Source organism: Nycticebus coucang, chromosome 24 (genome assembly GCF_027406575.1).
Source record: "Nycticebus coucang isolate mNycCou1 chromosome 24, mNycCou1.pri, whole genome shotgun sequence".
NCBI lineage: Eukaryota > Metazoa > Chordata > Mammalia > Primates > Lorisidae > Nycticebus > Nycticebus coucang.
The window spans coordinates 3,812,458-3,836,121 of NC_069803.1; the positions used below are offsets into that span (position 1 = coordinate 3,812,458).

At 43.6% G+C, this 23,664-nt stretch overlaps 1 protein-coding gene across 3 annotated transcripts; it reads right to left on the minus strand.

The window, feature by feature from the left end:
- Positions 1 to 3,674: 3,674 nt before the first annotated feature.
- Positions 3,675 to 22,223, minus strand: ERLIN2 (ER lipid raft associated 2). 3 transcript variants are annotated; one of them, XM_053578254.1, is made up of 12 exons: positions 22,088 to 22,223; positions 20,743 to 20,864; positions 18,782 to 18,863; positions 17,580 to 17,626; positions 14,946 to 15,007; positions 14,683 to 14,808; positions 10,314 to 10,387; positions 10,102 to 10,160; positions 9,487 to 9,578; positions 8,353 to 8,442; positions 5,933 to 6,012; positions 3,675 to 5,256 (listed from the first exon to the last, which is right to left on the minus strand). In XM_053578254.1, exons 2-12 carry the CDS (start codon positions 20,847 to 20,849, stop codon positions 5,056 to 5,058), a joined length of 1,020 nt encoding a protein of 339 aa, XP_053434229.1. In that variant the 5' UTR covers positions 20,850 to 20,864; positions 22,088 to 22,223; the 3' UTR covers positions 3,675 to 5,055. The 3 variants fall into 3 exon arrangements, with proteins under 3 accessions (XP_053434229.1, XP_053434232.1, XP_053434230.1); XM_053578257.1 differs by lacking the exon at positions 22,088 to 22,223 and adding an exon at positions 21,965 to 22,079; XM_053578255.1 differs by lacking the exon at positions 22,088 to 22,223 and adding an exon at positions 21,751 to 21,905.
- Between the last annotated feature and the right edge of the window lie 1,441 nt (positions 22,224 to 23,664).

Genomic DNA, 23,664 nt, shown 5'->3' on the forward strand with positions numbered 1-23,664 from the left:
GTTTAAATGAATTCGGGTACGGTAGCCCATGACAGCAATCCCTTTGCAAACATGCTGTCACATTTGGCTTTTGAAATGTCAATAGAGATTCTAGAACCCTAGACCTAAGCACGACCTTTAGAGATCATTTGATCTTTTATATTAGAATGACTTTTAAATCAAATAGTACAGAATCTTCCTGAAGACCATCAGAGATGTTACATATGCTAATCCCTGGATTTATTTATTTTCTACCTCTCCCCACTTCAAAGTTCAGCCAGCTTCATCTTAAGTAAATTCTTTTAAAAATGATCTATTCTGGCTGGGCGCCCGTACTCACTGGTTAGGGCACTGGCCACATGCACGGGGCTGGTGGGTTCCAACCCGCCCTGGGCCTGCTAAAAAAAAAAAAAAAAAGAAAAAAAATTGCTGGGCATTGTGGCGGGCTCCTGTAGTCCCAGCTACTAGGGAGGCTGAGGCAAGAGAATCACTTAAGCCCCAGAGTTTGAGGTTGCTGTGAGCTGTGACACCACAGCACTCTACTGAGGGAGACATAGAGAGACTGTCTCACTAAAAAAGAAAAGAAAAAAAAAAGATTAATCTTCAAGCTAACTTCCTCCTCTTTGGATCCTGTAGGGCTAGAGAACAGCTAGCTGACCAACTTTATTAATGTGAAGTTGTTAAATTTCTCTCTGCCTCTCTGGGTTCAATCCATGAGTTTTATTTAACTACTTTTTTTCTTTTGAAAGATTTTAATGTTTTGTTTTCTTTCTAGCCTCTAAGTTTTTTTTTTCTTGGAGCCCAAAACTGGCCAATTCCTCTCAACACTGTGTCTGCTGCGCTGCCGTGCTGTCCCTTCTTCCCCTACATCGCTTGTCGTTTTATTCTAGCTTTTCACTTTTGTTGACTTTCCACTTAATAGTTGTGTGCTATCTAGCCCATTTTCCCAGGTGATTGACCATACATCTAGACACAGTGCTGAACCATAGATATGCATTACTTTATATAATCCATTCAACCCATTTTATAGATAAAGAAACTGAGGTTTGGAGAGGTTAAAAAACTTATTCAAGACCACACATTTAGGAAGTAGTAGAGCAGTGATCTGAATTTAGGTAGTCTAACGCCAATAAGCTTACTCTTAACTTACCTATGTTCAATTGTAAGTTCATATTATTTGTGTAGCAGGTTCTCAAATCAATAAAGAATGAGAGCTCCATTAAAAAATCTGAGAAAGCCTGTAGGGTTACCAGATTTAAAAAATAAAAATACAAGATACCCAGTTAAATGTGAATTTCAGATAAATTTTTTAGTATGTCTCATGTAGTGTTTGGAACATACAATATTTATGCTAAAAATTATTTCTTATTTATCAGAAATTCACATTTAACTGAGAAGCCTGTATTTTATTTGGAACCCTAGGCTGGGCAGCTTTCCACAGCAGAGACTGAGACTTCCTGAACTGATATAAAAATGACTGTGGGGTCAATTGAAAATATCTCTGCCTTTTGGAGCAGAATTGCACTTGTGTGTGAATTGTTTAAAATGATAAATCTCTATAATACCTACCAAGAATTATGCCATGTTCACAAATTAGTTTTTTATTGTTTCTATTTTGATAATGGGGATAGATTCTCATCTGAGTATATTTTAAGGGAGATCTTATACTTCACTAGTCAGGGATGTTTTATTCTGTATATCACCTATCCTTACATTAGCTATTGCAAAATTTCACTTTAATAAAAAAGCAAATACAAAGACTCATTTTATTTAGCAGGACTGAAAATGAAACTAAGACATAAATTCACACAGGACCTTTAGTGCTGTCCAAAACAATTCCTCCGGCTATTAATTCAAGGCATTTGAATTAATCCAGCAGTATCATTTATAGGATGATTGCTAAAACAAGAATTGTTTCACAGTTACAAATCGGGGAGGGTCATTACACCCTTGGGACTCTCTGAAAGTAGAATTAGTTTGACTATTCAATCACTTCTACATAGAAGCAGAAATAAAAAGGAATGGAAATACAAACACAAAATGATTGGCTATTATCTGTTTTATAATGAAACAACAAAAACAGGGGCTAGAACCTTTTTGAATAGAACTAAAGAAGTAGTGGTTAAGTTCATAGACACAGAGCAGCCATTAGCCAAAATATTATTTATCCTGAAACTTAAATAGAAAACATCAGTAAATAAGACCATCTGACTTTCACTATTTACCCTCTTTAAATGGTAAAGTTATTAATGTTGACAGGTACACAGACCCATAGAAACTGCTAAAGATCATTTATAAAACATCTTTTTGGATCAATATATTGCTAAGACTCTTCCAGTGATCCCCCTCCCCCCTTTAATATGATCACAGATCTCTCCATATCTATTTTATTTTAGTTATAGAAAAATTATTAATAAACTTTGGCTTCCTTGCAAACATTCTGTCCTTATATTAAAAAGCAATTAAAAACAGTACTGGATGTGAATTGCTTCTGCAAAGTTTAATGAGAAACATTCAACCAAGGTGCCTTTTCCTTGGAAAATCCTACAAAAACTGAATTTTATAAACAGTTACTTATTCTGATAGAAGTTCCATTTATAAATAGCAGCCATTACTTCACTGTCTACAAAATTGTAGGCTGTCACATTTTACATGTTTAGAATTCAAATTTTTTTTTTTTTTTTGTAGAGACAGAGTCTCACTTTATGGCCCTCGGTAGAGTGCCGTGGCCTCACACAGCTCACAGCAACCTCCAACTCCTGGGCTTAAGCGATTCTCTTGCCTCAGCCTCCCGAGTAGCTGGGACTACAGGCGCCCGCCACAGCGCCCGGCTATTTTTTGGTTGCAGTTTGGCCGGGGACGGGCTTGAACCCACCACCCTCGGTATATGGGGCCAGCGCCCTACCAACTGAGCCACAGGCGCCGCCCAGAATTTAAATGTTTTAAGATCAGATTTTCTAGTGTTAAAAAAGCAAAGTCACACGGACAGATGGGCTAGAAGTCCCATGCCAAGGAAACAGCTGACTTCCATGATTTTACTGTTCAGACAGGTATAGAATTTATACTTTTTTGTTTAATGAAGAAGTGACATTAACATGGAGGGGCAGCTGTCACAGGACTTCATTGAGGCTCTTTTGTGGTCAAGGGATAAACTATCACAGGCCGTTGGTACCCAAGAGGCTTTCAAGTAAAGAACCTGAGCAGAGAGGCTAAGGGATCCTGCCCTGATTCTATTGTGGCTAACTGGTATGTTCTGAAGTCCAGGAAGCAAGGGAAGGAGCGGACCATATGTGATAGGGGTTGTGTTTTAACAATGGATACCCTATGCTCATCTTTGGGAAACCGCATCACCTTCTGCATGGGGCTCTTGAACACATTAAACTCTGTTACTCCTAGAACATCTTGGTGCCTGTGCAAAATGTGACCAGGACTCCTGGTTTGAGAATTCTTAAGTCTTGGGAATTAAAACAGAGAAAAGCAACATTTGAAGTAAGAAGAGTCAACACTGTTATCTTTCTATGCAGGCTGAAAACTCCTCAAACTCCTAAGCAAGCTGGCCCAAGTTCTGGGACCATTTGATAAACCAGAAATCTGGGCATGGAACCAAAAATGAGGTGGGGATTGGTGCCAGCAAGGATCCTTTGTAGTATTCATCTTGGGAAGAGGGGGACAGTAGGAGATGCTTTTTTTTGGGGGGTGGAGGGGGCACAACTAATAATAAAGCTAAGTGCTAAGCCCAAGCTGCTTGCTGGTTTACTCCAGACAGGCGCCGTCTACCTGACAATTCTGTATACAACTCATGGGCTACATGGTTGGATCACCCCACCCCCAGTACCTTTAATCCCGATTTCAGGATGTAAGAAAAACCTTTCTTTCATGTTTGCCTTCCCGGACCTGAATCTCTCAGAGTGACTTGAAATTTTCCTAGCCAGTAATGAATAAGAAAACATTGTGATGCAGCCATTCCAACCCAAGGACTTGGGCATGAACTCTGACTTACAGCTGCATTGTATCCATGGAGATTTAACATTCAGTCTGACCTCTGTGTGGCACACGGAGCTCTGGATGTAAAAACAAGGCTACGTAAAGGAAGGTCTGCTCTTATCCCGATTTCGGACAGATTCCCAGCACAAGTCATAGGCATTAAGACTAGGAAATCTCTTCACTGTCCTTTAGCCCCCTCTGTGCATGATGTCAGAGCCTTTCACTGTAGAATCTCCTCAATAAAGACACTTTATCTCAAAGTACATACACCATCTGCCAAGTAGGAGCTGCAGTGGCTAAATAGCTATCAGGATCTCACTTCAGCAGCTACTAAGACACTTGAGTTGTTTATTTCTGTCTTCTTGATGCTAAGTAGAATCAGATTGAGAAAAAAAATCCAAACACAATAGGTGATAAGTTTCAAAAAAGAACTGTGTGGTGGGGACCGCTTGGAGAGTAGTCAGAAACTGCTACTCTGAGCCCTCAGGCAAGGAGCACAGTGTATAGAAAATCTTGCAAAACCTAGCACCAATGCTTCCTTATGAGGGCTCAAGAAAGCATGCCTCTAAAATAACTCACACACACGGTGACCAAATGCCAGCAGGGTCAAATGTTCTCAGCAGCTGTTTCTCTCTAGCTCTTCTGGCAAACTGACAAGCACGTATTTGCTCAGTTGCGGGGCCTCACCCACATCTCCCACCTTGGAGGCAGGGGAGAGAACACTGGACTGTGTTTTCCCAAATAAGGGAACGTGAACCACTCGGAGGCACCACTCTGCACTCTCCCTCCCTAATGACAGCTCCCTCAATAAGCCAGCTCCAAAGGACAAAGTTAGTGTCTGGAAGTCAAAGGTTCAAACCCATGGTTTACAAATCCTATCAGAAGTCATATTACCTACTTACCTGAATAAAATCCCATATCATCAATCCCTGCCCTTCCTTCACAGGAAGGGGAGTAGACTTAAGTCCATTTCTTCTTTTTCACCATAGTAACTTGAAGAGAGTCAAAGAAGGTAGTGTGGGAAGGGGGCGCATTCTGGTTCATCTTAAAAAATAAAGATCTCTTTAAGTCATCTGAGTTTGTATAAAGCTTTCAATTCTCTGTAGTGGCTGCCTCCAAGGGCTCATCTTCTAAGCCAAAGCTCAGCTTGTCAGTTAGCCCCTCAAAGCGCTTGCCTAGATTGCCTGCAGAGTCCACGAACATGTTAGGAATGTCTTTGCCAAAGTAAATCTTGCTGTTGGAAGCAATAGCCTTGTACCTCATCAGCTGCAGGTATTCAGGGGTCAGCTTCAGCTGCAAACAACAAAAACAAACCAAACCAAAACAAAACAAGGAAGACTTAGGTGGAACAATATTAGAGAAAATTTGGGGTGGTACCCCTTCAATTGTCATATGGGAAAGATTTGTGCCCAATTTACTTTTTGTGGCCTGTTACACTAGTAAACTAGGGAACCATTTCTGTAAAAGTACTATATTTTGCTGTGTATAATGCACATTTTTTTACCACCTTTTTTTTTTTTTTTTTGAGACAGTCATACTTTGTCACCCTTGGTAGAGTGCCGTGGCATCATTAGCTCACAGCAACCTCAAACTCTTGGGCTCAAAGCAATTCTCTTGCCTCAACCTCCCTGGCAGCTGGGACTACAGGCGCCTATCACAACACCCAGTGCGCTCTCTCTCTCTCTCTATATATATATTTTTGTTTTTAGAGACAGATCACATTTTACATGGCAAAATATGGTAATCTCAGATATTTTAGACAGAGTTGCAAGAGTTTTAAGTGTCCATATTTGAAAAATTAAACTTCTACCAATGCACTGCTCAGGAAAAGGGAAGCACCTGTCCCACACAGCATAGGCATCCTCAGTTCTGGCCTTGGGTGGTGGCGGGCAGTCAACACTGAAAACTCTCGAGCAATATAAACCCAAACCCAGAATTGCCTCTTCATCAGGCTATGTGGGACCTTCACCTTATTTGCCTCGGCTACTTTTATAGCAGTGTAGCACTCAGCATCAGCCTTCGCCTTCTCTCGGGCCAGAAACGCAGCATCTGAGGGGAAAAAGCACAGTGAGGGGATGAAGTGCACAAGCCAGATGCCCTGTGGGGGCTACCAGAGACTCTGCCCTGGTCCCTGGGACTTTCCCCTCCTTCCTTCTGTGACCGTGGGGAGACTGCTTTTTTCCCTCTATGCTTTGATTTCCTCACCTATGAAACTGGGAAAAAGGCATTTCCCCTTATTTACAAGTTGTTATAGGATCAACCAAGATGAAAAAGTGCTCTGAAAGTGCTTCCCTCTGCTGAGGACTAGTTATGAGTCTCCTTCTGACGAGGGCTAGTTATGAGTCTTCCTAAGATGAGGGCTAGTTATGAGTCTCCCTACGATGAGGGGTAGTTATGAGTCTCCCTACAACGAGGGCTAGTTATGTGACCCCCCCACGGTGAGGGCTAATTATGAGTCTCCCTACGACGAGGACTAATTATGTGACCCCCCCACGATGAGGGCTAGTTATGAGTCTCCCCACGGTGAGGGCTAGTTATGAGTCTCCCTATGATGAGGAGGGCTAGTTATGAGTCTCCCTACGATGAGGGCTAGTTATGAGTCTCCCCACGGTGAGGGCTAGTTATGAGTCTCCCTACGATGAGGGCTAGTTATGAGTCTTTCTAAGATGAGGTCTAGTTATGAGTCTTTCTAAGATGAGGGCTAGTTATGAGTCTCCCCACTGGGAGGGCTAGTTATGAGTCTCCCTACAATGATGAGGGCTAGTTATGAGTCTCCCTACAACGAGGGCTAGTTATGTGACCCCCCACGGTGAGGGCTAGTTATGAGTCTCCCTATGACTAGGACTAGCTATAAGCAAGTCTGCTGCTGCACTTCTGACAGCATCATCAACAAGAGCACTGCAGAGACACCTGTTTCCACACACTTAATTTTGTAGCTGTGCGTGTGCAAAACTGAGAGTGGGACTCTGCCTCAAGCCCCAGCTGCAGAGCTCTCTGCCTCATCCTTTTGTGCTACACACCAAGATCAAGAATAGCCCAAAGAAGGTTGAAGTGTGCCAAACTAAAACTGAATGCCATAAACAAATAGTTCAGTCCTTCTCTAACTTCATTGTCCTTTTATTTCCACCAAGCATTTAAAAAAGTTTTCAATTAATAATGATTAAGCTGGCCTACTTCTAAGAGAGAATTACATACTACTGCCTACACCAACACTTGTTTGGATTAAGACCTATTTAACTCCACTATGTAATCAGCTCTGACTAGCTTTCTGTCAAGCTAATGCAAACTTTTTTTTTTTTTTTGGTATAAACTGAGCTGGAATATAGTCTTCTTAGTAAAGTATCTCAAGAATGGAAGACAAAGTATCCAATGTACTCAATACTACTATGAAACCAACATATAATCAACTAATGCAAAATTTTTGATATTTACCCCCTTATCTTAGGAATGAGGTCAGCCTCAGGTGAGTAGTATTTGTAGCAAAATGGGGAGAAAGGTCTGTGGGGGTTCTCACTGTATATGGTTTAGGGGGTTCTGGCTGCATGTGGCCAACTCAGCTGGCCTCAGCATTTGATAACAAGCATTTATAGAAATAAAAACCCTGCTGCTTTGTTAAGAGCTCCTTAACAAGGAGCCACTGATCTGTGAAATGCTCATTTCCTCCTCAATGGGCCCCTACAAAGCCTGACAGGTCCCATAATGAGCATAACTGGACATAACACTGTGTAGCCAGAAGCTGGGCCCTGAGGCACACCCTGAAGTCAAAGGTGGGTGGAGGGAAGGAGGTGTGGGCTTGGGAGCAGGAATTGAATGAATGACAGTCAGAAAAGCCAGCAAGGGCGGTGCCTGTGGCTCAAGAAGTAGGGCACTGGCCCCATATACCGGAGGTGGTGGGTTCAAACCTGGCCCCGGCCAAAAAGAAAAGCCAGCAAAGAAAACATTTCTCTGTAGCTCCAGTGTGGGTGGTACTAAAAGAGTGGCTGTTCAAACTCGGCTTAATGTGTACATGGACTTGGAGAACACACATTGTGTCTAAAACAATGGTGCTGACCAACTTCTGAGAGGGTAGCTAGGTCCCGAGGGACAGACAGCCATTCTGTGGCTCTGCTAGCTTGTGAACTCCAAGACGGCAGTGACTCCATTTTTCTCATGCCTCACAAAATGCCTGGCACACATTGGCATTTGCATCAAGTTCCCTGAATGAATAATGTTCTCTGGATTAGAAAACAGAAGCTGACTTGGCCACCATCTCCTCCAAACTCAAGTCTAAGCATAGAGAAAAGCTAATGTATCAGTGAAGCCACGGCTTCCCACAACAGAGATCAAAGGGCAAGGGTGACACAGGCTGGGTCTGAGGAGGACTCAGGCAGGGACGCCATTTCCACTCACCTTCAATTTCTGAAATCTTCTTCTCTGTCTCCTTCTCCATCACTTTCTGCCCATACGTGATTTCGGCAACCTGGGCCACTTTTTCTGCCTCTATACAAGTGAAGTTGGGAAAGACTTAGAACCCTGGTATTTCAGAAGTTTGGCTAATTTCCCCTGATCTGAGTGCCCTGGTACATGACGGACATACAGGCAGAAATGGGCTGTGCCAGCGAGTACAGTCCCACATTACCAGCACGAGATCGTGACTGAGGAGACACAGGCCCCAGGGAGGAGGAACAAGCCCTAACTCTCCCCTAAGTCTCAGGGTCTTCTGCCCAAGAAAGATTCTGAAGAATAAGGTATTCTCTAATAAGTTTCTACCTGGCACTTCATTTTAGAAAGTAGTCAAGTTGGTCATTGATAATAAAGTTGGTGGTTGATTAAGAATGTAAGTTCTAGAACTAAAGTCCCTGGATTTGAATCCCAGTCCCACCACTTACTTGCCATATGACCTTGGACACGTTATTTCACCTCCCTGTGCTCCAGTTCAATAAAATGAGTTTAATGATCGTACAGTAACCACTCACAAGGTGGTTGTGAGGACTGAGAAAGTACCTCGCTCATAGTAGGTGCTCAGTAAGTGTTAGCGGTTATCATGAATTAAGAACGAATAGGGGCTTGGCACCAAAGCTCAAGGGGCTAAGGCGCCAGCTATATACACCAGAGCTGGCAGGTTCGAATCCAGCCCAGGCCTGCCAAACAACAATGACGATTATAACCAAAAAATAGCTGGGTCTTGTGGTGGGTGCCTGCAGTACCAGCTACTTGGGAGGCTGAGGCAAAAGAATCCCTTAAGCCCAGGAGTTGGAGGTTGCTATGAGCTGTGATGCCACAGGACTCTACCCAGAGGCGACAGCTTGAGGCTCTGTCTCAAAAAAAAAAAAAAGAACAAACAGGAAGGGCTCCTTTCATTTAAGAGGCGTGTGGAAACTCAGACCTCATCGCCTTGGCCACAACCTGACAAACTCCACATTGCTTCTGGGCGTCTGAGCCCCACTCCTGTGCTGGGGAAGTGTTCGCAGGACTGTGTGGTCTGACCAAGGCCCAGCCTTCCCTGCGTCTCCCCACCCTGCCCAGCCCCTTCCCCCTGCTGACCGATGAGGGCCTTCTTCCGCTCCGTCTCGGCTTCCTTCTCCACCACCTTCTGTTTCTGGGCTGCAATGAGAAGCTTTGTCTTCTCGCTTTCCCTGAAGGGGAAAAATGTTTGCCACTGTGAGGCTGCTGCAGAGAAGCTTCTAAGGCACTTCACTGTCCTCTGGAGAAGTTGAACCTTTACACTGAGGAGAGGCAAACTGTGATTTCTTACTCTCTCCTAGAAGGCTGTTTAATGGCCCAGGTAAAAACTGATCTGTTGCAGTCAGTAACATAGTTCTTCTTCTCTCCCAAAATAACTCATTTGTGGGAAATAAAATCTAATTTACTTTAGTAAAATATGCCTGCCTGTCCACTCACTCGTCTCTCCCTCCTATCTCCCCTTTGGCATGAACCACTGAATACAAAAAGGCTCTCTGGCCCTTTAAAAACCTTGCTGCTCTGAGGGGCCTCTCTCAGGGTTCTCAGTCATAGTTAAGGAGACCCGGAGATGGTTGTGACATGCCTACTCCATCTCACAGTGCAGTGGGCTGCAGCAAATACTCAAGCAAGGGAACAACTGAAAAGCCTGGCCCAGCTTCAGTTACTTCTGGGGTGGGATAGCACAGGTGTACTCACATCAACTCGTAGTTTCTGCGAATTGCCTCGGGTATATTGGGCTTTGTCACCCGTACTGCCTGGAGAGGGATAAAAACAGTGCCTGATGGGAGAGTGAGGGAGGTGAGGGTGGTGAGGGATGATGTTAAGTAGCTCCCCCCGACCTTGATCTTCCTGCACAAATGTCCTTCCCTTGGAAGAGGGGACCCAGTATCAGTGAGAGCAGTGCTTACTTGGATGACAAGTCCAGGAGCCATGGAGGTGAGGTCCTGCTGCAAAGCCAGTTTGAGATTTTCATCAATCTGATCTGGAAACAGGAAAGACACAGAAAGGAGTTGTTACACTTTCCAGACACGGGTGAGGGCAGTCTGGAGGAAAATATAAGTTTAATTGCCAGCTCAAGAATGGGCTTTCTGGACACAAGGTCTTCCCATGTGGTGTACTTATCAAAAGATCCTCTGCAAGGCTCCTGCAGCACTGAGCCTAGGCAGTCTCTATACAGCTAAATGTGAAGACATCCTTCCTCTGTGGCTTCCACATAAAAAGGTAAAAATCAACTTTGTTGTTGAAAATATCAAATATGCCATACAGGGGAATCTGAGCTTAAAAAAAATAAAAAGAACAAACAATTCAAGCACATTTCTTGAGTGAGGAAGCAGCCTTTTTCTGGACAATAACAGCAAAAAAGAAGGCTCACGGTTTCTATGAAGAAGTAAGATAGAATGGTTATGTTAGGTCTCTTAAAAAGAACTAAGCACATTAAATCTAGAATTTTCGATGTTTCTAAAAGAAAAACAGACTCGGGTGGCACCTGTGGCTCAGTCGGTAAGGCGCTGGCCCCATATACCGAGTGTGGCGGGTTCAAACCCGGCCCTGGCCGAACTGCAACAAAAAAAATAGCTGGGCGTTGTGGCGGGCGGCTGTAGTCCCAGCTGCTTGGGAGGCTGAGGCAAGAGAATCGCTTAAACCCAGGAGTTGGAGGTTGCTGTGAGCTGTGTGATGCCACCACACCCCACCCAGGGCCATAAAGTGAAACTCTTGTCTCTACAAAAAAAAAAAAAAAAAGAAAAACAGACTCTGATGTCAAGGAGAGCCCCAGTGAAGACTGTTTCTTTTAGGAACTCCATCAAACAACACAAGGGGAAAATGAAAATTTACAATTCTGGAAATGAGTCCAAGTCTTTGATGTGCTGTTTGCTTTGGGGGTGATTCCTCTGTCTGGAATTCACATGTGAGTCATTTCACAGACAAGTGTAGGGACAGCTATAACCAAATCCCTTCACTCCTCCAGCTGGGACCTCGGAACAGTAGCACCAAAGCTGCCTTCTCTGGCCAGGGCCTTCCCAGGGTTTTACAGCCCTCTTCCCTGCCTTTCCTGCCTTCTGCCGAGAGTGCCTCACTAAGATTCTGGAAGAGTTATGAGAAGAGACTGGATGAAACCAGACTGGGACTTGTGGCTAGTGTCACCTTCCCCATTGCTAGCTGCCATCTCCTTAAGTGGACCTTTGGTCACCTGTGTCCACATAAGTGACACTGAGGAACTTCCACACAGGCCAAAACTGATGCCTGTGGAAGCTGGCTAGTGGCCAATATCATAAACGTGTTTTATAACTATGCTTTGACTATTAGGATTTTAAAGCAGCATATTGATAGGCAGGAAATTGCAATGTTTCTCCATGTAGGATATGCCCTCACTGAGGGAAGTGTGCCATAAAGTCAGTGCTCTAATGATTTAACAACTAGAAATAAATACTGCATTTCATATTTTATAGTTTAAATAGAATACCAACCAAACTTTAGTGAGATGGCCTTTACCCTCCATAAATTAATAACAAAAGTCATTTATCAGACCAAATTATATCTGAGTGTAAATCTGTAGCTCTGGGCTAGTAACCTCCTGGGAAAATCTGGAAGAAATATTTTGCAAGGTGTTTTAGTAATACTGATACTAAGTTGTTTATATGTAATGATAATATATGGATCATTATGAAAAGTTTTGAGATAAACAAAAAACAAGAAACATAAAATTCCAGCTAGGCATGGTAACTCATGCCTGCAATCCTAGCACTTGGGAGGCCAAGGCAGTGGACTGCTTGAGCTCATGGGTTTGAGACCAGGCTGAGCCAGACCAAGACCTCATCTCTAAAAATAGCTGGGCGATGCCCGTAGCTCAGTGGGTAGGGTGCTGGCCACATACACCGAGGCTGGTGGGTTCAAATGGGGCCTAGGCCTGCTAAAGCAACAATGACAACTGCAACAAAAAAATAGTGGGGCATTGTGGTGAGCACCTGTACTCCCAGCTTCTTGGGAGTCTGAGGCAAGAGAATCGCTTAAGCCCAAGTGTTTGAGGTTGCTGTGAGCTGTGATGCCATGGCACTCTACCAAGGGTGACATAGTGAAACTCTGTCTCAAAAAAAAAAAAAAAAAAGAAAAGAAAAAAATAAGCCGGGCATTGTGACAGGCGCCTGTAGTCCCAACTACTCAGGAGGCTGAGGCAAAAGAATCGCTTAAACCCAAGAGTTTGAGGTTGTTGTAAACTATGACCCCACGGCACTCTACCGAGGGTGACAAAGTCAAACTGTCTCAAAAGGAACATAAAATCCCAGCTGGACATGGTGACTCATACCTGCAATCCTAGCACTCTGAGAGGCTGAGGAGGGAGGATCATTTGAGCTTAGGAATTAAAGATCAGCCTGAGGAAGAGCAAGACCCTGTCTGTACTAAAAATAGAAAAAAATTAGCCAGGCATTGTGGTGGGTGCCTGTAGTTCCAGCTACTTGGAAGGCTTAGGCAGGAGGACTGCTTGAGCCCAGGAGTTTGAGTTTGCTATGAGCTATGATGCCACAACTCTCTACTGAGTATGACAAAGTAAGACTTTGTCTCAAAAAAAAAAAAAAGTAAAATCTGTGCAGACAGGAACAAATGAAGCCCTCCCAGCAACACTGATAAACCCGACAAGTTGAAACTTGCATGGGTGAATCAGAAAAGACGCTGTCAAGTGTGTTTCCTCAAGTGAAATAATGAACCATAGCACAACCTGTCTGAAAATTTTCATTGTGACCCATGTATTTGTAAGTGGCATGTAAGTAATATTACCAAGTAAACACAGAGAGGTCCTTCAGGTAAACTTCTCAACAAGTATTAGATACTATTTTTATAAAATGGACAAAGAGGATGCAGCAGAAAGAAGTGATGAACAGGCTGCAGAGTGGTGTTTACAGCCCCGGCTATGTGAGTCCTGAAAGGAAGGGACTGTGGAGGAACCTCCAAAGTTCGAGGAACATGAGCAAAGTGGAGCTTGCCTGCAAGACTGAAATTTAAACAGAAAAAGTGTCAAAGAAAATACATTTCCCTAGCTCCTCTGAACTTTGTTAAGCTACCAAGTTGATCTGTAAGACAGTAAGTTTTCTAACGAAAAATGAATTAGTATTTTTACTGTTCTCTTTAGGAACACTGAAGATTCTTTATCTTCTGCTGTTTCAAATGCTTTGAAATGTTCACATAATGACACAAACTCTAAAACAACAGCTAGAGATAAAATTAATATTTTAGAAAATTCTATTGGTCTGAGGTTAAAAAAAATCAACAGCGCATTTACCATTTTTCTGAAATGCACACCAAATTCACAACTGATAAAATATGAACTCTATAAAATGAATTTAAATTCATTTTCTACTGCAGAAAAATTAAAAGAGTGATTCTGATGATTTCCTAAATCTTCAGCAGTGCAAAAGGCTATTTGTGTAACTATGATCATTAACAATGTTGATGATTTCTCCTTCTGTCTACTATTAAAAATGTTCTCGCTCAGGGTCCTTTTTATGAAGATTCCTGGGAAAAATCATTGTCCAGTCTAGTATCAAGAATAGTTTATATTACTAGTTGAAAAATTTACTTTTAGCATTGGCTACTAGAAAATTTCTAGAAGCAAGTCTAAACAAAATTCTTTACCATAAGAATTATAACAATTGCTAAGATGTTTCCTTCCTTTGCCACTGAAGCCAGGCTGTGTTTACTCTGACCAGGTAAAATGGACAAAATATGTGTACTTCAATAGGCAGATCCTTTTCATTTAATGTGTTTTCCTATTCACCTCTACAGGTACAGGGTAAAAACCACCCCCTTCTTACCACCTATCTTGGCTGTCCCTCAGCGTGCTGTGGTGAAAAGAACACTGACAGAAGAGCCAGGAGATGAAAGTCCACCTCCAGCTCTGCTACCAGCCAGTGACCAGCTCTGCGGCTTTCTCACCCTGGACTGCAGTACCCTTCTCTTACAATGAGGATGTTGGCTGGATAATCTCTACGGTTTTTCTAGAACTGACTTTGTCTTCATTATAGAATGATGTTTTTGCATTCTAGTCCTCTGATTCAGGCCAGAAGTGAATACTCCATTCTACTATTAGTCCTGTGTCCAAAGCTCAACCACTCTAATGATCTTCCTCCACTGTCATGAACACTTGTTAGCAATTCCCTCTGTGACCAGTTCTGAGCACTGGATTCTATTGGTAAATCCTCATTTACCCTGCAAGGTTGCTCAGGACCAGACAATGGGGATAAGCAGGGATCCTGAGCATGGCGTGATCAGGACAGACTTTCTTACCAAACAGCTCAATGTAGACCTCCTGAAGTGTGTGTACACTGCAGAACTGGTTCAGTTCGTGATGGATCTTGTTGAAGATGAGAGCCTTGTCATAGTCAGCAGTATAGTTCTTCACTATATCATATACTGGGAGGGAAGGAGAGGGTTTAGCATAACAAAAGGCAAGACTCAAAACTTTCTCAGGCAAAGCAGTTCTTCTTTGCTGAGGTGCCATGACAGACATGGGGCTGGCACGCTGGGTGAGAAAAAACTGGATGACCTACCTGCATTTGGGACCAGGAAGTTCACCACTTCAATTCTGTCAAAGTAGATCATCACGCCACCACTATTGGAGGGACAACAAAGAAGTCACCAGAAACTCTAGAATACGTCATACATTGTAGTCTCCTACAGTGATGGCGTAAGGATTATAAAGAAATCATGGGCGGCTGACAAGCATCTGGGATCTCCACGCGGGAGATCTTTAGAGCTGACAGCAATAACACAATCTCCTGAGAAATCATACTGCCAAAAAGTATCTCCCCAAAGACCCCAGGAGACTTATGGGGTATCAGTATGGAAAGAGTTGTTCATAGCTTTCGAATCAGCAATGCCTTTTGAGTAAAGCAATTAACTACAGGGAAAAGACAATAGCAGGTCAAGAAGGTGTCCGACCGTACAAGGTCATGGTGGAATTTCACAGCTGGGGTTTCTCAAATTGCCTTCACTGTCACTTTAGTTAAGCAGGCCAATAGTATACAAAGGATTTCAAACATACAGAAAAGATGAAACACTAGTACACCCATACACCAACACTTAAATTCAACATTGATAATATTCTACCTTATTTATTGACTTTTTGCTGAACATTTTCAAAGTAAGCACTTGACACTTTAACAGTTTAGCAAACACTGCCCACACAATCTTGGTATCATTCTCAAGACTATTAGCAAAACTCCTTAACTTCGTCTAATATCCAGTCCTTATTCAAATTTCCCCAACAGTTCCTGTTATGGACTGAAACATGCACCCCTGCCCCCCCAATTCACACACTGAAGCCCTAACTCCCAATGTGACTGTATTTGGAGACAGGGTTACTAAGAAGTTAATTAAGGTTAACAGGACTGGTGTCCACTGGTGTCCTTTTCCTCCTTGCAGAGAGGAGGAAAGGCCATGTTATGACACAAGAATGTGGTTATCTGCAAGGTAGGAAGAGAGGCCTCACCGGAAACTACCCCCCTGGCACCCTGATCTTGGATGATGGTGAGAAAATAAATATCTGTGCTTAAGCTCCCCAGTCTGCGGACTCTGTTCTGGCAATATGAACAGACTCGCATAGTTCCCATTGGAGCTTTTTATTTATTTTTTTTTTATTTATTTATTTTTTTTTTGTAGAGACAGAGTCTCACTTTATGGCCCTTGGTAGAGTGCCGTGGCATCACACAGCTCACAGCAACCTCCAGCTCCTGGGCTTAAGCGATTCTCTTGCCTCAGCCTCCCGAGCAGCCCATTGGAGCTTTTATAGCTGTTATTTTTGAACCAGATTCTACCAACATTCATCATTGCATTTGTTTACATCTTGTGTAAGTCTCCTTTCAATCCAGCACCCTCTAAATACATCCACTTTTTCCTTTTTTTAAATTTTTTTATTGTTGCAGTTTGGCCGGGGTTGAGTTTGAACTCACCACCCTCAGTATATGGGACCAGCACCCTACTCACTGAGCACAGGCACCACCCTAAATACATCCACTTTGTGAGGACGTCAGGGCAGTTCTTATGGGATGTTCCAGTGCCAGATTTGTCATAGTGTTTCTGTGTGGCATTCTTTTCTTTTTTTTTTTTTTTTTTTTTTTTAAGATTGTAGAAGTTTATTGATATGGTCACAAAGCAAACGACAAGAAATTTAGTTATCCTTGCCACCATAATCTGTCATTTTGAATAGCATGTAAAAAGGGATAACAAGTAATATCTAAACCATTACTAGAAACGTAAATTAAGAGTCTTACTTAAAAGTGCTTCAGGTGAAAACTAACTTCAAAATTTCTGCAAAAGAAATGCCATTTAAGTGTAGTACATCTACTTTCCATAGATTTTATTTTTATTATTATCATTTTTTTTTTGCAGTTTTTGGCCGGGGCCGGGTTTGAACTCGCCACCTCCAGTATATGGGGCCGGTGCCCTACTCCTTTGAGCCATAGGTGCCACCCTCCATATATTTTAGCCAGAACATTACCTTTCTCCTTACGAAGAGTATGCTCTTAAAGAGAGACAAAGCCAACACAAGAAACTGTCATTTGATCAATGCCCATGACAAACTATCTGGAGCTATACAGATTACATGGCAGAGGTATTACCCTGGCCAATCTGTGCAGATCAGGGCCTCTTCATCCAAGACTCATAAGAGTCACAGTGTAAATTTATTTGGCCCGAGGCAAGTACAGAACAGCAGATAAGGAAGTCTAGATTCCTTATCACAATGTACAGGGGAGCTTGTTACTCTACTTCAGTTGAGACTCTCTTTGCTTCTCAACTGGACACTGCAACAATGTTCACCTGCCCTGATGGTCTCCATACCTCTAGAATATTTTCCTTAGTTGTGGTAAAGTTATCTTTCTGTTTCAGGTCATCTATCTGCTAAAACCCTTTAGTGCACCCTCACTTCTAACAAAAGTGCAAACTTCTTATCACAGCATGCCAGCTCCTCTGAAACCTGCTACAATTTTCTCTACTGCACTCCACCCGCTGCTCAAACCAGAATATAGGGAGCTAGGGGATGGGCACTTTGGTAAAACCACACAAAAAATAAAAAAACAAAAAAACACCAAACAACCTCCCTTTTCACTGTTTCTTCCTACAGCCAGCCTGATAGTCCTTCCTTTACTTATTTGGGCTTAATAGCTTTATTCTGGGTATCTTACCTAGTCCCACAAGGTACATTCTTCACCTCATCTGTCTGGAGTGTGGTCTGGAAACAGAGGAAACATGAAATACTGGAAGATCAGCAGTGACAGGCACAGGCAAAGTTACTCTTCAGAAATCCAAATGTCTTTGTCCTTGAATAAATGTTTGGGTTGAGCTTTGCCTTCGTTAAACATGATGACCTCACCTCATCCTCCTTTCTTAGAGTGTGGTTGCTAAACCAAACAAAGGTACCCACCCCAGCGTCACTGTAAGCGACCACCACAGAAATGAGTAACAATGGTTCGGGGAAGAGGACTCTGTCCTGGGAGTCTTAAGACTGTGTTTACTTCCATCTCTTCCATTTACAGCTGTCCCCTTATCTTTGGGGGTCATGTTCTAAGAGCCCCAGTGGATGCCTGCAATCTTGGATTGTACTGAACACTATATATGCCATACTTTTTCGCCTATATATACATATGATAAAGTTTAAATTATAAATTACACAATAAGAAATGGACTAATAAAACAATATAACAATATATTGTAATAAAAGTTAAGTGAAATGTGGTCTATCTCTCCCAAAACATCTTACTGTACTGTCCTAACCTATTTTCAGACTGTGGTTAACCACTGGTTACTGAATTGGTAGAAAGTGAAACTGAGTAAGAGGGAACTGGTTTTGAAACAGCACGTTCCTTATTTCTCAGACCATAACACCTCCTCAGCTCATTCTCAGGCTTCCTGAGACTCAAATGAGATCATGTACCTGAATGCACTTGGAAAGCCATAATGCATGGTAAATAGTAGAAGAAACTTACAGCGTTAGTTTAAAAGTCATTCTCAAAATATTATTATTAGCTAGATACACTCGAGAGATGGCTTTAGCTCTGTCACAATTGATTCCACTCCTGGATGTCATTTCCCCTCATCCAGTTCAACTCCCCTACTCCCACAAAAATTATGTTCACATTTCTGAGGTTCAAATAAGAATCAGCAAAATTACCATTTTTATTTTCATTTATCATGGTAGGCTGTGATTTAAAACACACACACACACACCCCTTTTCTTTTTATACATGCAGAAGAGATTCTTCTCTAGATTTTAAACCATTCTCTGAAAAGGCATTTTACTCATCCAATGGCTAAATAATTTCAAGTCATGTACTCGTCAACAGCCCAAATTTGCAGTCATCTAACCACAGCACACAGCCAAGTTTACCTGCACAGACTTATACGATGTGATAAAAGGGAGCATGAGATGGAAACCAGGGCCACTAGTCGAGGTCAGGAGGGCGCCACCTCTGCAGAGGGAGAGACAAGGCAGGTTTGGTTTAACAACAGGGTTCTATTACATCAATGCCACGTGGCCCAACTTTCTCTTCAGCCCTATAAACAGAGAAGGACATTGGCCAGGGCCATATCTCCAGATCCCCCTTGTCTTTTCAACTGGACTCTAATTCTAGGGAGGGTGATGGTAAAACATAGACCCATTATTCATGCTTTTGCAATCAGAAAAATAAGCACAAAGGGCAAGTGGCATAAAGATAGCAGAATCTTTGACTATACTTAGATAAGATAGGTAAAACTGTTGTACTTGTCGTATGTGCCAAGCCATTAGGGCAGTTAAATCCAGTAATATGGTTATCAATTAACTGGACTAATGCTGGCGTCCAGTAACGTGACCTGCCAAAAGAATAATTTTAAGTACATTTCATAAGCCATTTAAATATATACTCAGAGGGTGTCAAAAAACTGTATACACATTTTAAGAAAGGGAAAGACTGTATCAAAATTGTGATATTCAGCATATACCGATATTTGTTACCTTGTATAACGTATCTTATATCTCTTGTAATTGCAGAAGTCAAATGTTACTTATTACAATTTTAATAGTTATTTCCTTTCTTAAAATATGTATACAATTTTTAAGCATCCTCTGTATATTTTTTGGCAGTTGCCTTTCTAATCAAGTTGTATGTAAATGATAAAAGCCTTTTTCAGGAACATAACAGCAGATAGCAGGGAGACATAAAGGAGAGGAGGACTTGATCTCAGTCGGAGTTTTAGAATTTGTTTCCAGCAATCCAGAAATAAACATTGGAGGGCATACATAAAGAGTTCACAGGCTGGGCATGGTGGCTCACACCTGTAGTCCTAGCACTCTGGGAGGCTGAAGCAGATGGATACCTTGAGCTCATGAGTTCGAGACCAGCCTGAGCAAAAGCGAGACCCTACCTCTACTAAAAATAGAAAAACTGAGGCAAGAGGATCATTTGTGACCAAGAGTTGGAGGTTGCTGTGAAGGAGTTTATAAAGACTTAAAGCAAAAAAACTGGTCATACTAAAAGGAAAGCAACCCAAGATTTATGAGTGCTTCATAATAATGAAGGAAATTTTTTTTTTTTTTTTTGAGACAGAGTCTCACTCTGTCACCTTGGTAGAGTGCCACAGCATCATAGCTCACCACAACCTTAAACTCCTGGATTTAAGAGATCCTCCTGCCTCAGCCCCCGGGTAGCTGGGACTATAGGTGTCCGCCACCTGCCTAGTGAGTTTTTCTGTTTTTAGTAGAGATGGAGTCTCACTCTTGCTCAGGATGATCTCCAACTCCTGAACTCAAGGGATCCTCCCACGTCGGCTTCCCAGAGGACAGGTGTGAGCCCATCCTCAAGGAAAAAAAATTTTTGGGGGGCTCTTGGGCTTAAGCAATTCTCTTGCCTTCGCCTCCCAAGTAGCTGAGACTACAGGTGCCTGCCACAAAGCCTGGCTATTTTTTGGTTGTAGTTGTCATTGTTGTTTGGCAGGCCCGGACTGGATTTGAACCCACCAGCTCTTGTGTATGTGTCTGGCGCCCTAGCCACTGAGCTACAGGTGCTGAGCCTCAATGAAAAATTTAAAAAAAACAACAAGCAATAAAATAAACTGACATGACGTTGCTTTGTTGTAGGAATCCTTAGGCTTGCCTTGAACTGACATAAATCAACCTGCAGGTTTTTCATTTTTCCTGAAATGTTAATTTGAAGAGAGTATCCCAAATTAGCAGAGGTTATCTTCTCAAACTGCCATCATGAACCGGGACTCAGCCAGTTTTACAGCGGCAACCTAGCAGCATGGAACCAAGACTGCCAGAAGGGAGCCGTTTAACAAGAAGTTCCAAGTTTCTACCTGTTTCTGCCTTACCTGTAATATACCCCAATATGTCCTTCTTCTATCTTGTGCACAGCTGAGAAGAGAGATGCACAAAAGAAACTGGAAGTCAAGGCCACAACTGCCCCCAGCTGAGCCATCAGTGAGCCTTTATCCTAGGGAAAAGATAAGGGGAAAATGTGTGTGCTCTCTCTCTTGCAGGAGAAAATCTACCATAGCCAGAGCGTCTCACCAAGCTGAGTTCCCTGAAAGTGACTGATATTCAGCGTGGTATAGCATGAACACAAGGCTAGATTTACAACTCACTTCATCCGTGTCCTTAGTCAACATCCCCATTCTGTAATTACGGAATTACATTTTCCACTGCACTGAAGAGGCAGTGGGTCCAGATACAGCCACTGCCCAAGAGAGAACCAGTGCCAGTTGGACAGGGTTCAGAACACAGCCTTCTCTTCCTGTGAACATGAATGTGCTGTCACCAGAGCCTCTCATGCTAGCAGAGGGAAGAGACGCAGCTTTGGCCCAAATTACAGAGTATGTCAAATGACAGCCAGTTGTGGCTATGTAATTCTGGTCAGAGCCTCCCTGTCCTAATTGCCTGCTGTTTCAAAGGAAACCATTATTTACTCCTTTCAGATGCTGGAGTGACAGAGACAGTATGCGAGCAGAGTTCCAAGGCAAGATTCTCCGGCCTCTCATCTACCTTCCCAGTTATTCCTTTGGCCCTAACGGGATAGAGCTCTGAACAAGAATGAAAACACGCTGTCTGCCATCTATTTGAGCACTGTGCACCTGACAGAGCCCCAAGCCCGTGGTTAGAGGAAAAAGGGGGTGCCCCAGACTGGGGAACTCTGGGCTCCTCGTGAGTCCAACCGCGTTCAGGCACCAGGACGCGAAAGAGTTGGCATCCAGAAGCTAATTTCCTGAACGCCGAATGAACAGGAACTACGGTGACCGACAGCAACGTTAAGTCGGCGTGGATTCTGCCTCCCAGGTCTAACAGAACTCGGGCGCGGTTATCTGGGAGGCGCTTATTTTTACCGTGGCGGCCTCCAGCTACCGATCTGCAGTTGCGTTCTTTCAGCAAATGTCCTTCCCTCCCCGAGGTCACCCCGCCCCGCCTCGCGCCCCTTCTCCGCCCTCTTCTGAGGGACGGTCAAGCGCCGTGGGTCTGAGCTGGGGCTCCGGCAGCCTCCACTCGGTCCCGCCTGGGGGCTTGCGGGGAGAAGACTGGCCAGAAAGGGGTTTCTCTCACTCAGGAGCGGGCCGGCTGAGGGAGAGGTGCTGTTGGGGTGGGAGCTCCCGAGGACGGTGAGTCAGCCCCGGCTGGGAGAGCAACGAGACCCGGTGAGCACTCTAAGGGGCGGGGGCCGCGTACCACGCTGTCCCTGCTGGCGCTCCGTACCCGTCCGAACCCCAGTGCAACCGCAGAAACCGCCACACCTCTCTGCACGCTACTTCCTTCCGGGCTGTCGCCTCGATGACGCCATCAGTTCACGCGAGAAGACCACACCCCCGTCTCCCTTCGCCCCGCCCCCCGGCGTGCTTAGCTTTCCGAGTCCGCTCGCGGCCGCCAGGGATCGCCCGCGGCTGGGTCCGAGCGTTTCTGGACCGCAGTCTGGGATTTCGGGAACGGGGCTGGGAATGAAGGTCGGGGTATGGGAGAGTGAGCGACAGGACGCCCAGGGTATCCCTTTCCATGGTTTTGAGTCTGCATTACCCCCCTAACCCCCAGCAGGTACTAGCGAGTTGCACCCATTCGCTTTCCTGTGGAACAGCTGAATGAAACAGTCTTTTAAAGGTGCAGATTAGCACCATTATGTCGCTACTTTGAATTAAATTTTTCTGGGAGCTTTATCCTTTGAGAGCCCCACAAAATCGAAAAGCAGATTAACAAGGAATTATTCCAATTTTAATGAACAGAATCTAAGAAATTCAGTGACATGGGAGGGTAAAAGCAGCCTTCGTCTCCCAGAGTTGACTGTACGTTCCCGGAGGGCAGGGACTGTGTATTTCCTGAACTGCGCTCGGGGCTTAGGCGCTGCGTAAACGCAGGTTGAAGACGTAGGACGAGAATCCAGACATTGTCTTCTGGTCCGAGGGCTTCACGCTGCCCTTAACCTGCATGTACAGAAGCATTACATTGGGGGCATTTCTATAATAATTCAGTCACTGAATTTGTTTGCAGGCTCTACTTAATCAGTAAATGCAAAACTTTTACAACAAGGCGGATGGTAAGCTGATTCGGGAAAAGAACAGTGTAGGTTTTCCAGGCATGGCTGCTTCAGATTGGCCCATTCTCCCTCCCTGAGTTTGTGTTGGAATGTTTCAACACTATTTGATTAAGCCCATAAGTGAGCAATATCGTGCTGTCTGGGAGCTCTGCGCCCACCTCCTTAAATCAGAGCTTCTCTCTTCACTCCCTCACTGCACCACCCCATTCCCCACTCTCAGGCACAGCTGGCTAATCTCTTGATGGGTCCGGTCAGAACTTGAGAGCGTTCGCTCTCTGTGGTCAGGGAAGTAACTCAGCTGCGAGTGCTTAATAAATAATTATTTAATAGTTGAGGGTATGAGGAAAGATGGAATTATTGGGGTTTATCAACCCCCCAATTAGGCATTGGAGTATAGACTGCAGCATAAAGTATATAAATTACTTGTAATTTAATAATTTCCTTTAGTAAAAAAAAATAATAATTTCCTTTAGTCAACCTCTGGCTATCCTGCATGCCATCACCCTACCCATAAGTACATACAATTACTATTTGCCATAAAAATAATAATAAAAGCAAAAAGATTTTCCTGACTATTAAACCTTGGATTGGGGCCAGGTGAGGTAGATCATGCCTGTAATCCCAGCACTCTGGGAGGCTGAGGCAGTGAATTGCTTGAATTCAGGAGTTCCAGAGCAGCCTGAGCAAGAGCAAGGCCTGTTTCTAAAAATAGCCAGGGCAT

What these genes read in the sequence shown, in the direction of transcription:
- ERLIN2 (XM_053578254.1), bottom strand. Translation starts at nt 20,849, where the DNA reads ATGGCTCAGCTGGGGGCAGTTGTGGCCTTGACTTCCAGTTTCTTTTGT. An exon ending in CATATTGGGGTATATTACAG is followed by an intron (nt 18,864 to 20,742) that starts GTAAGGCAGAAA and finishes CTCCCTCTGCAG; the next exon opens with AGGTGGCGCCCTCCTGACCT. An exon ending in CTTCCTGGTCCCAAATGCAG is followed by an intron (nt 14,809 to 14,945) that starts GTAGGTCATCCA and finishes CTTCCCTCCCAG; the next exon opens with TATATGATATAGTGAAGAAC.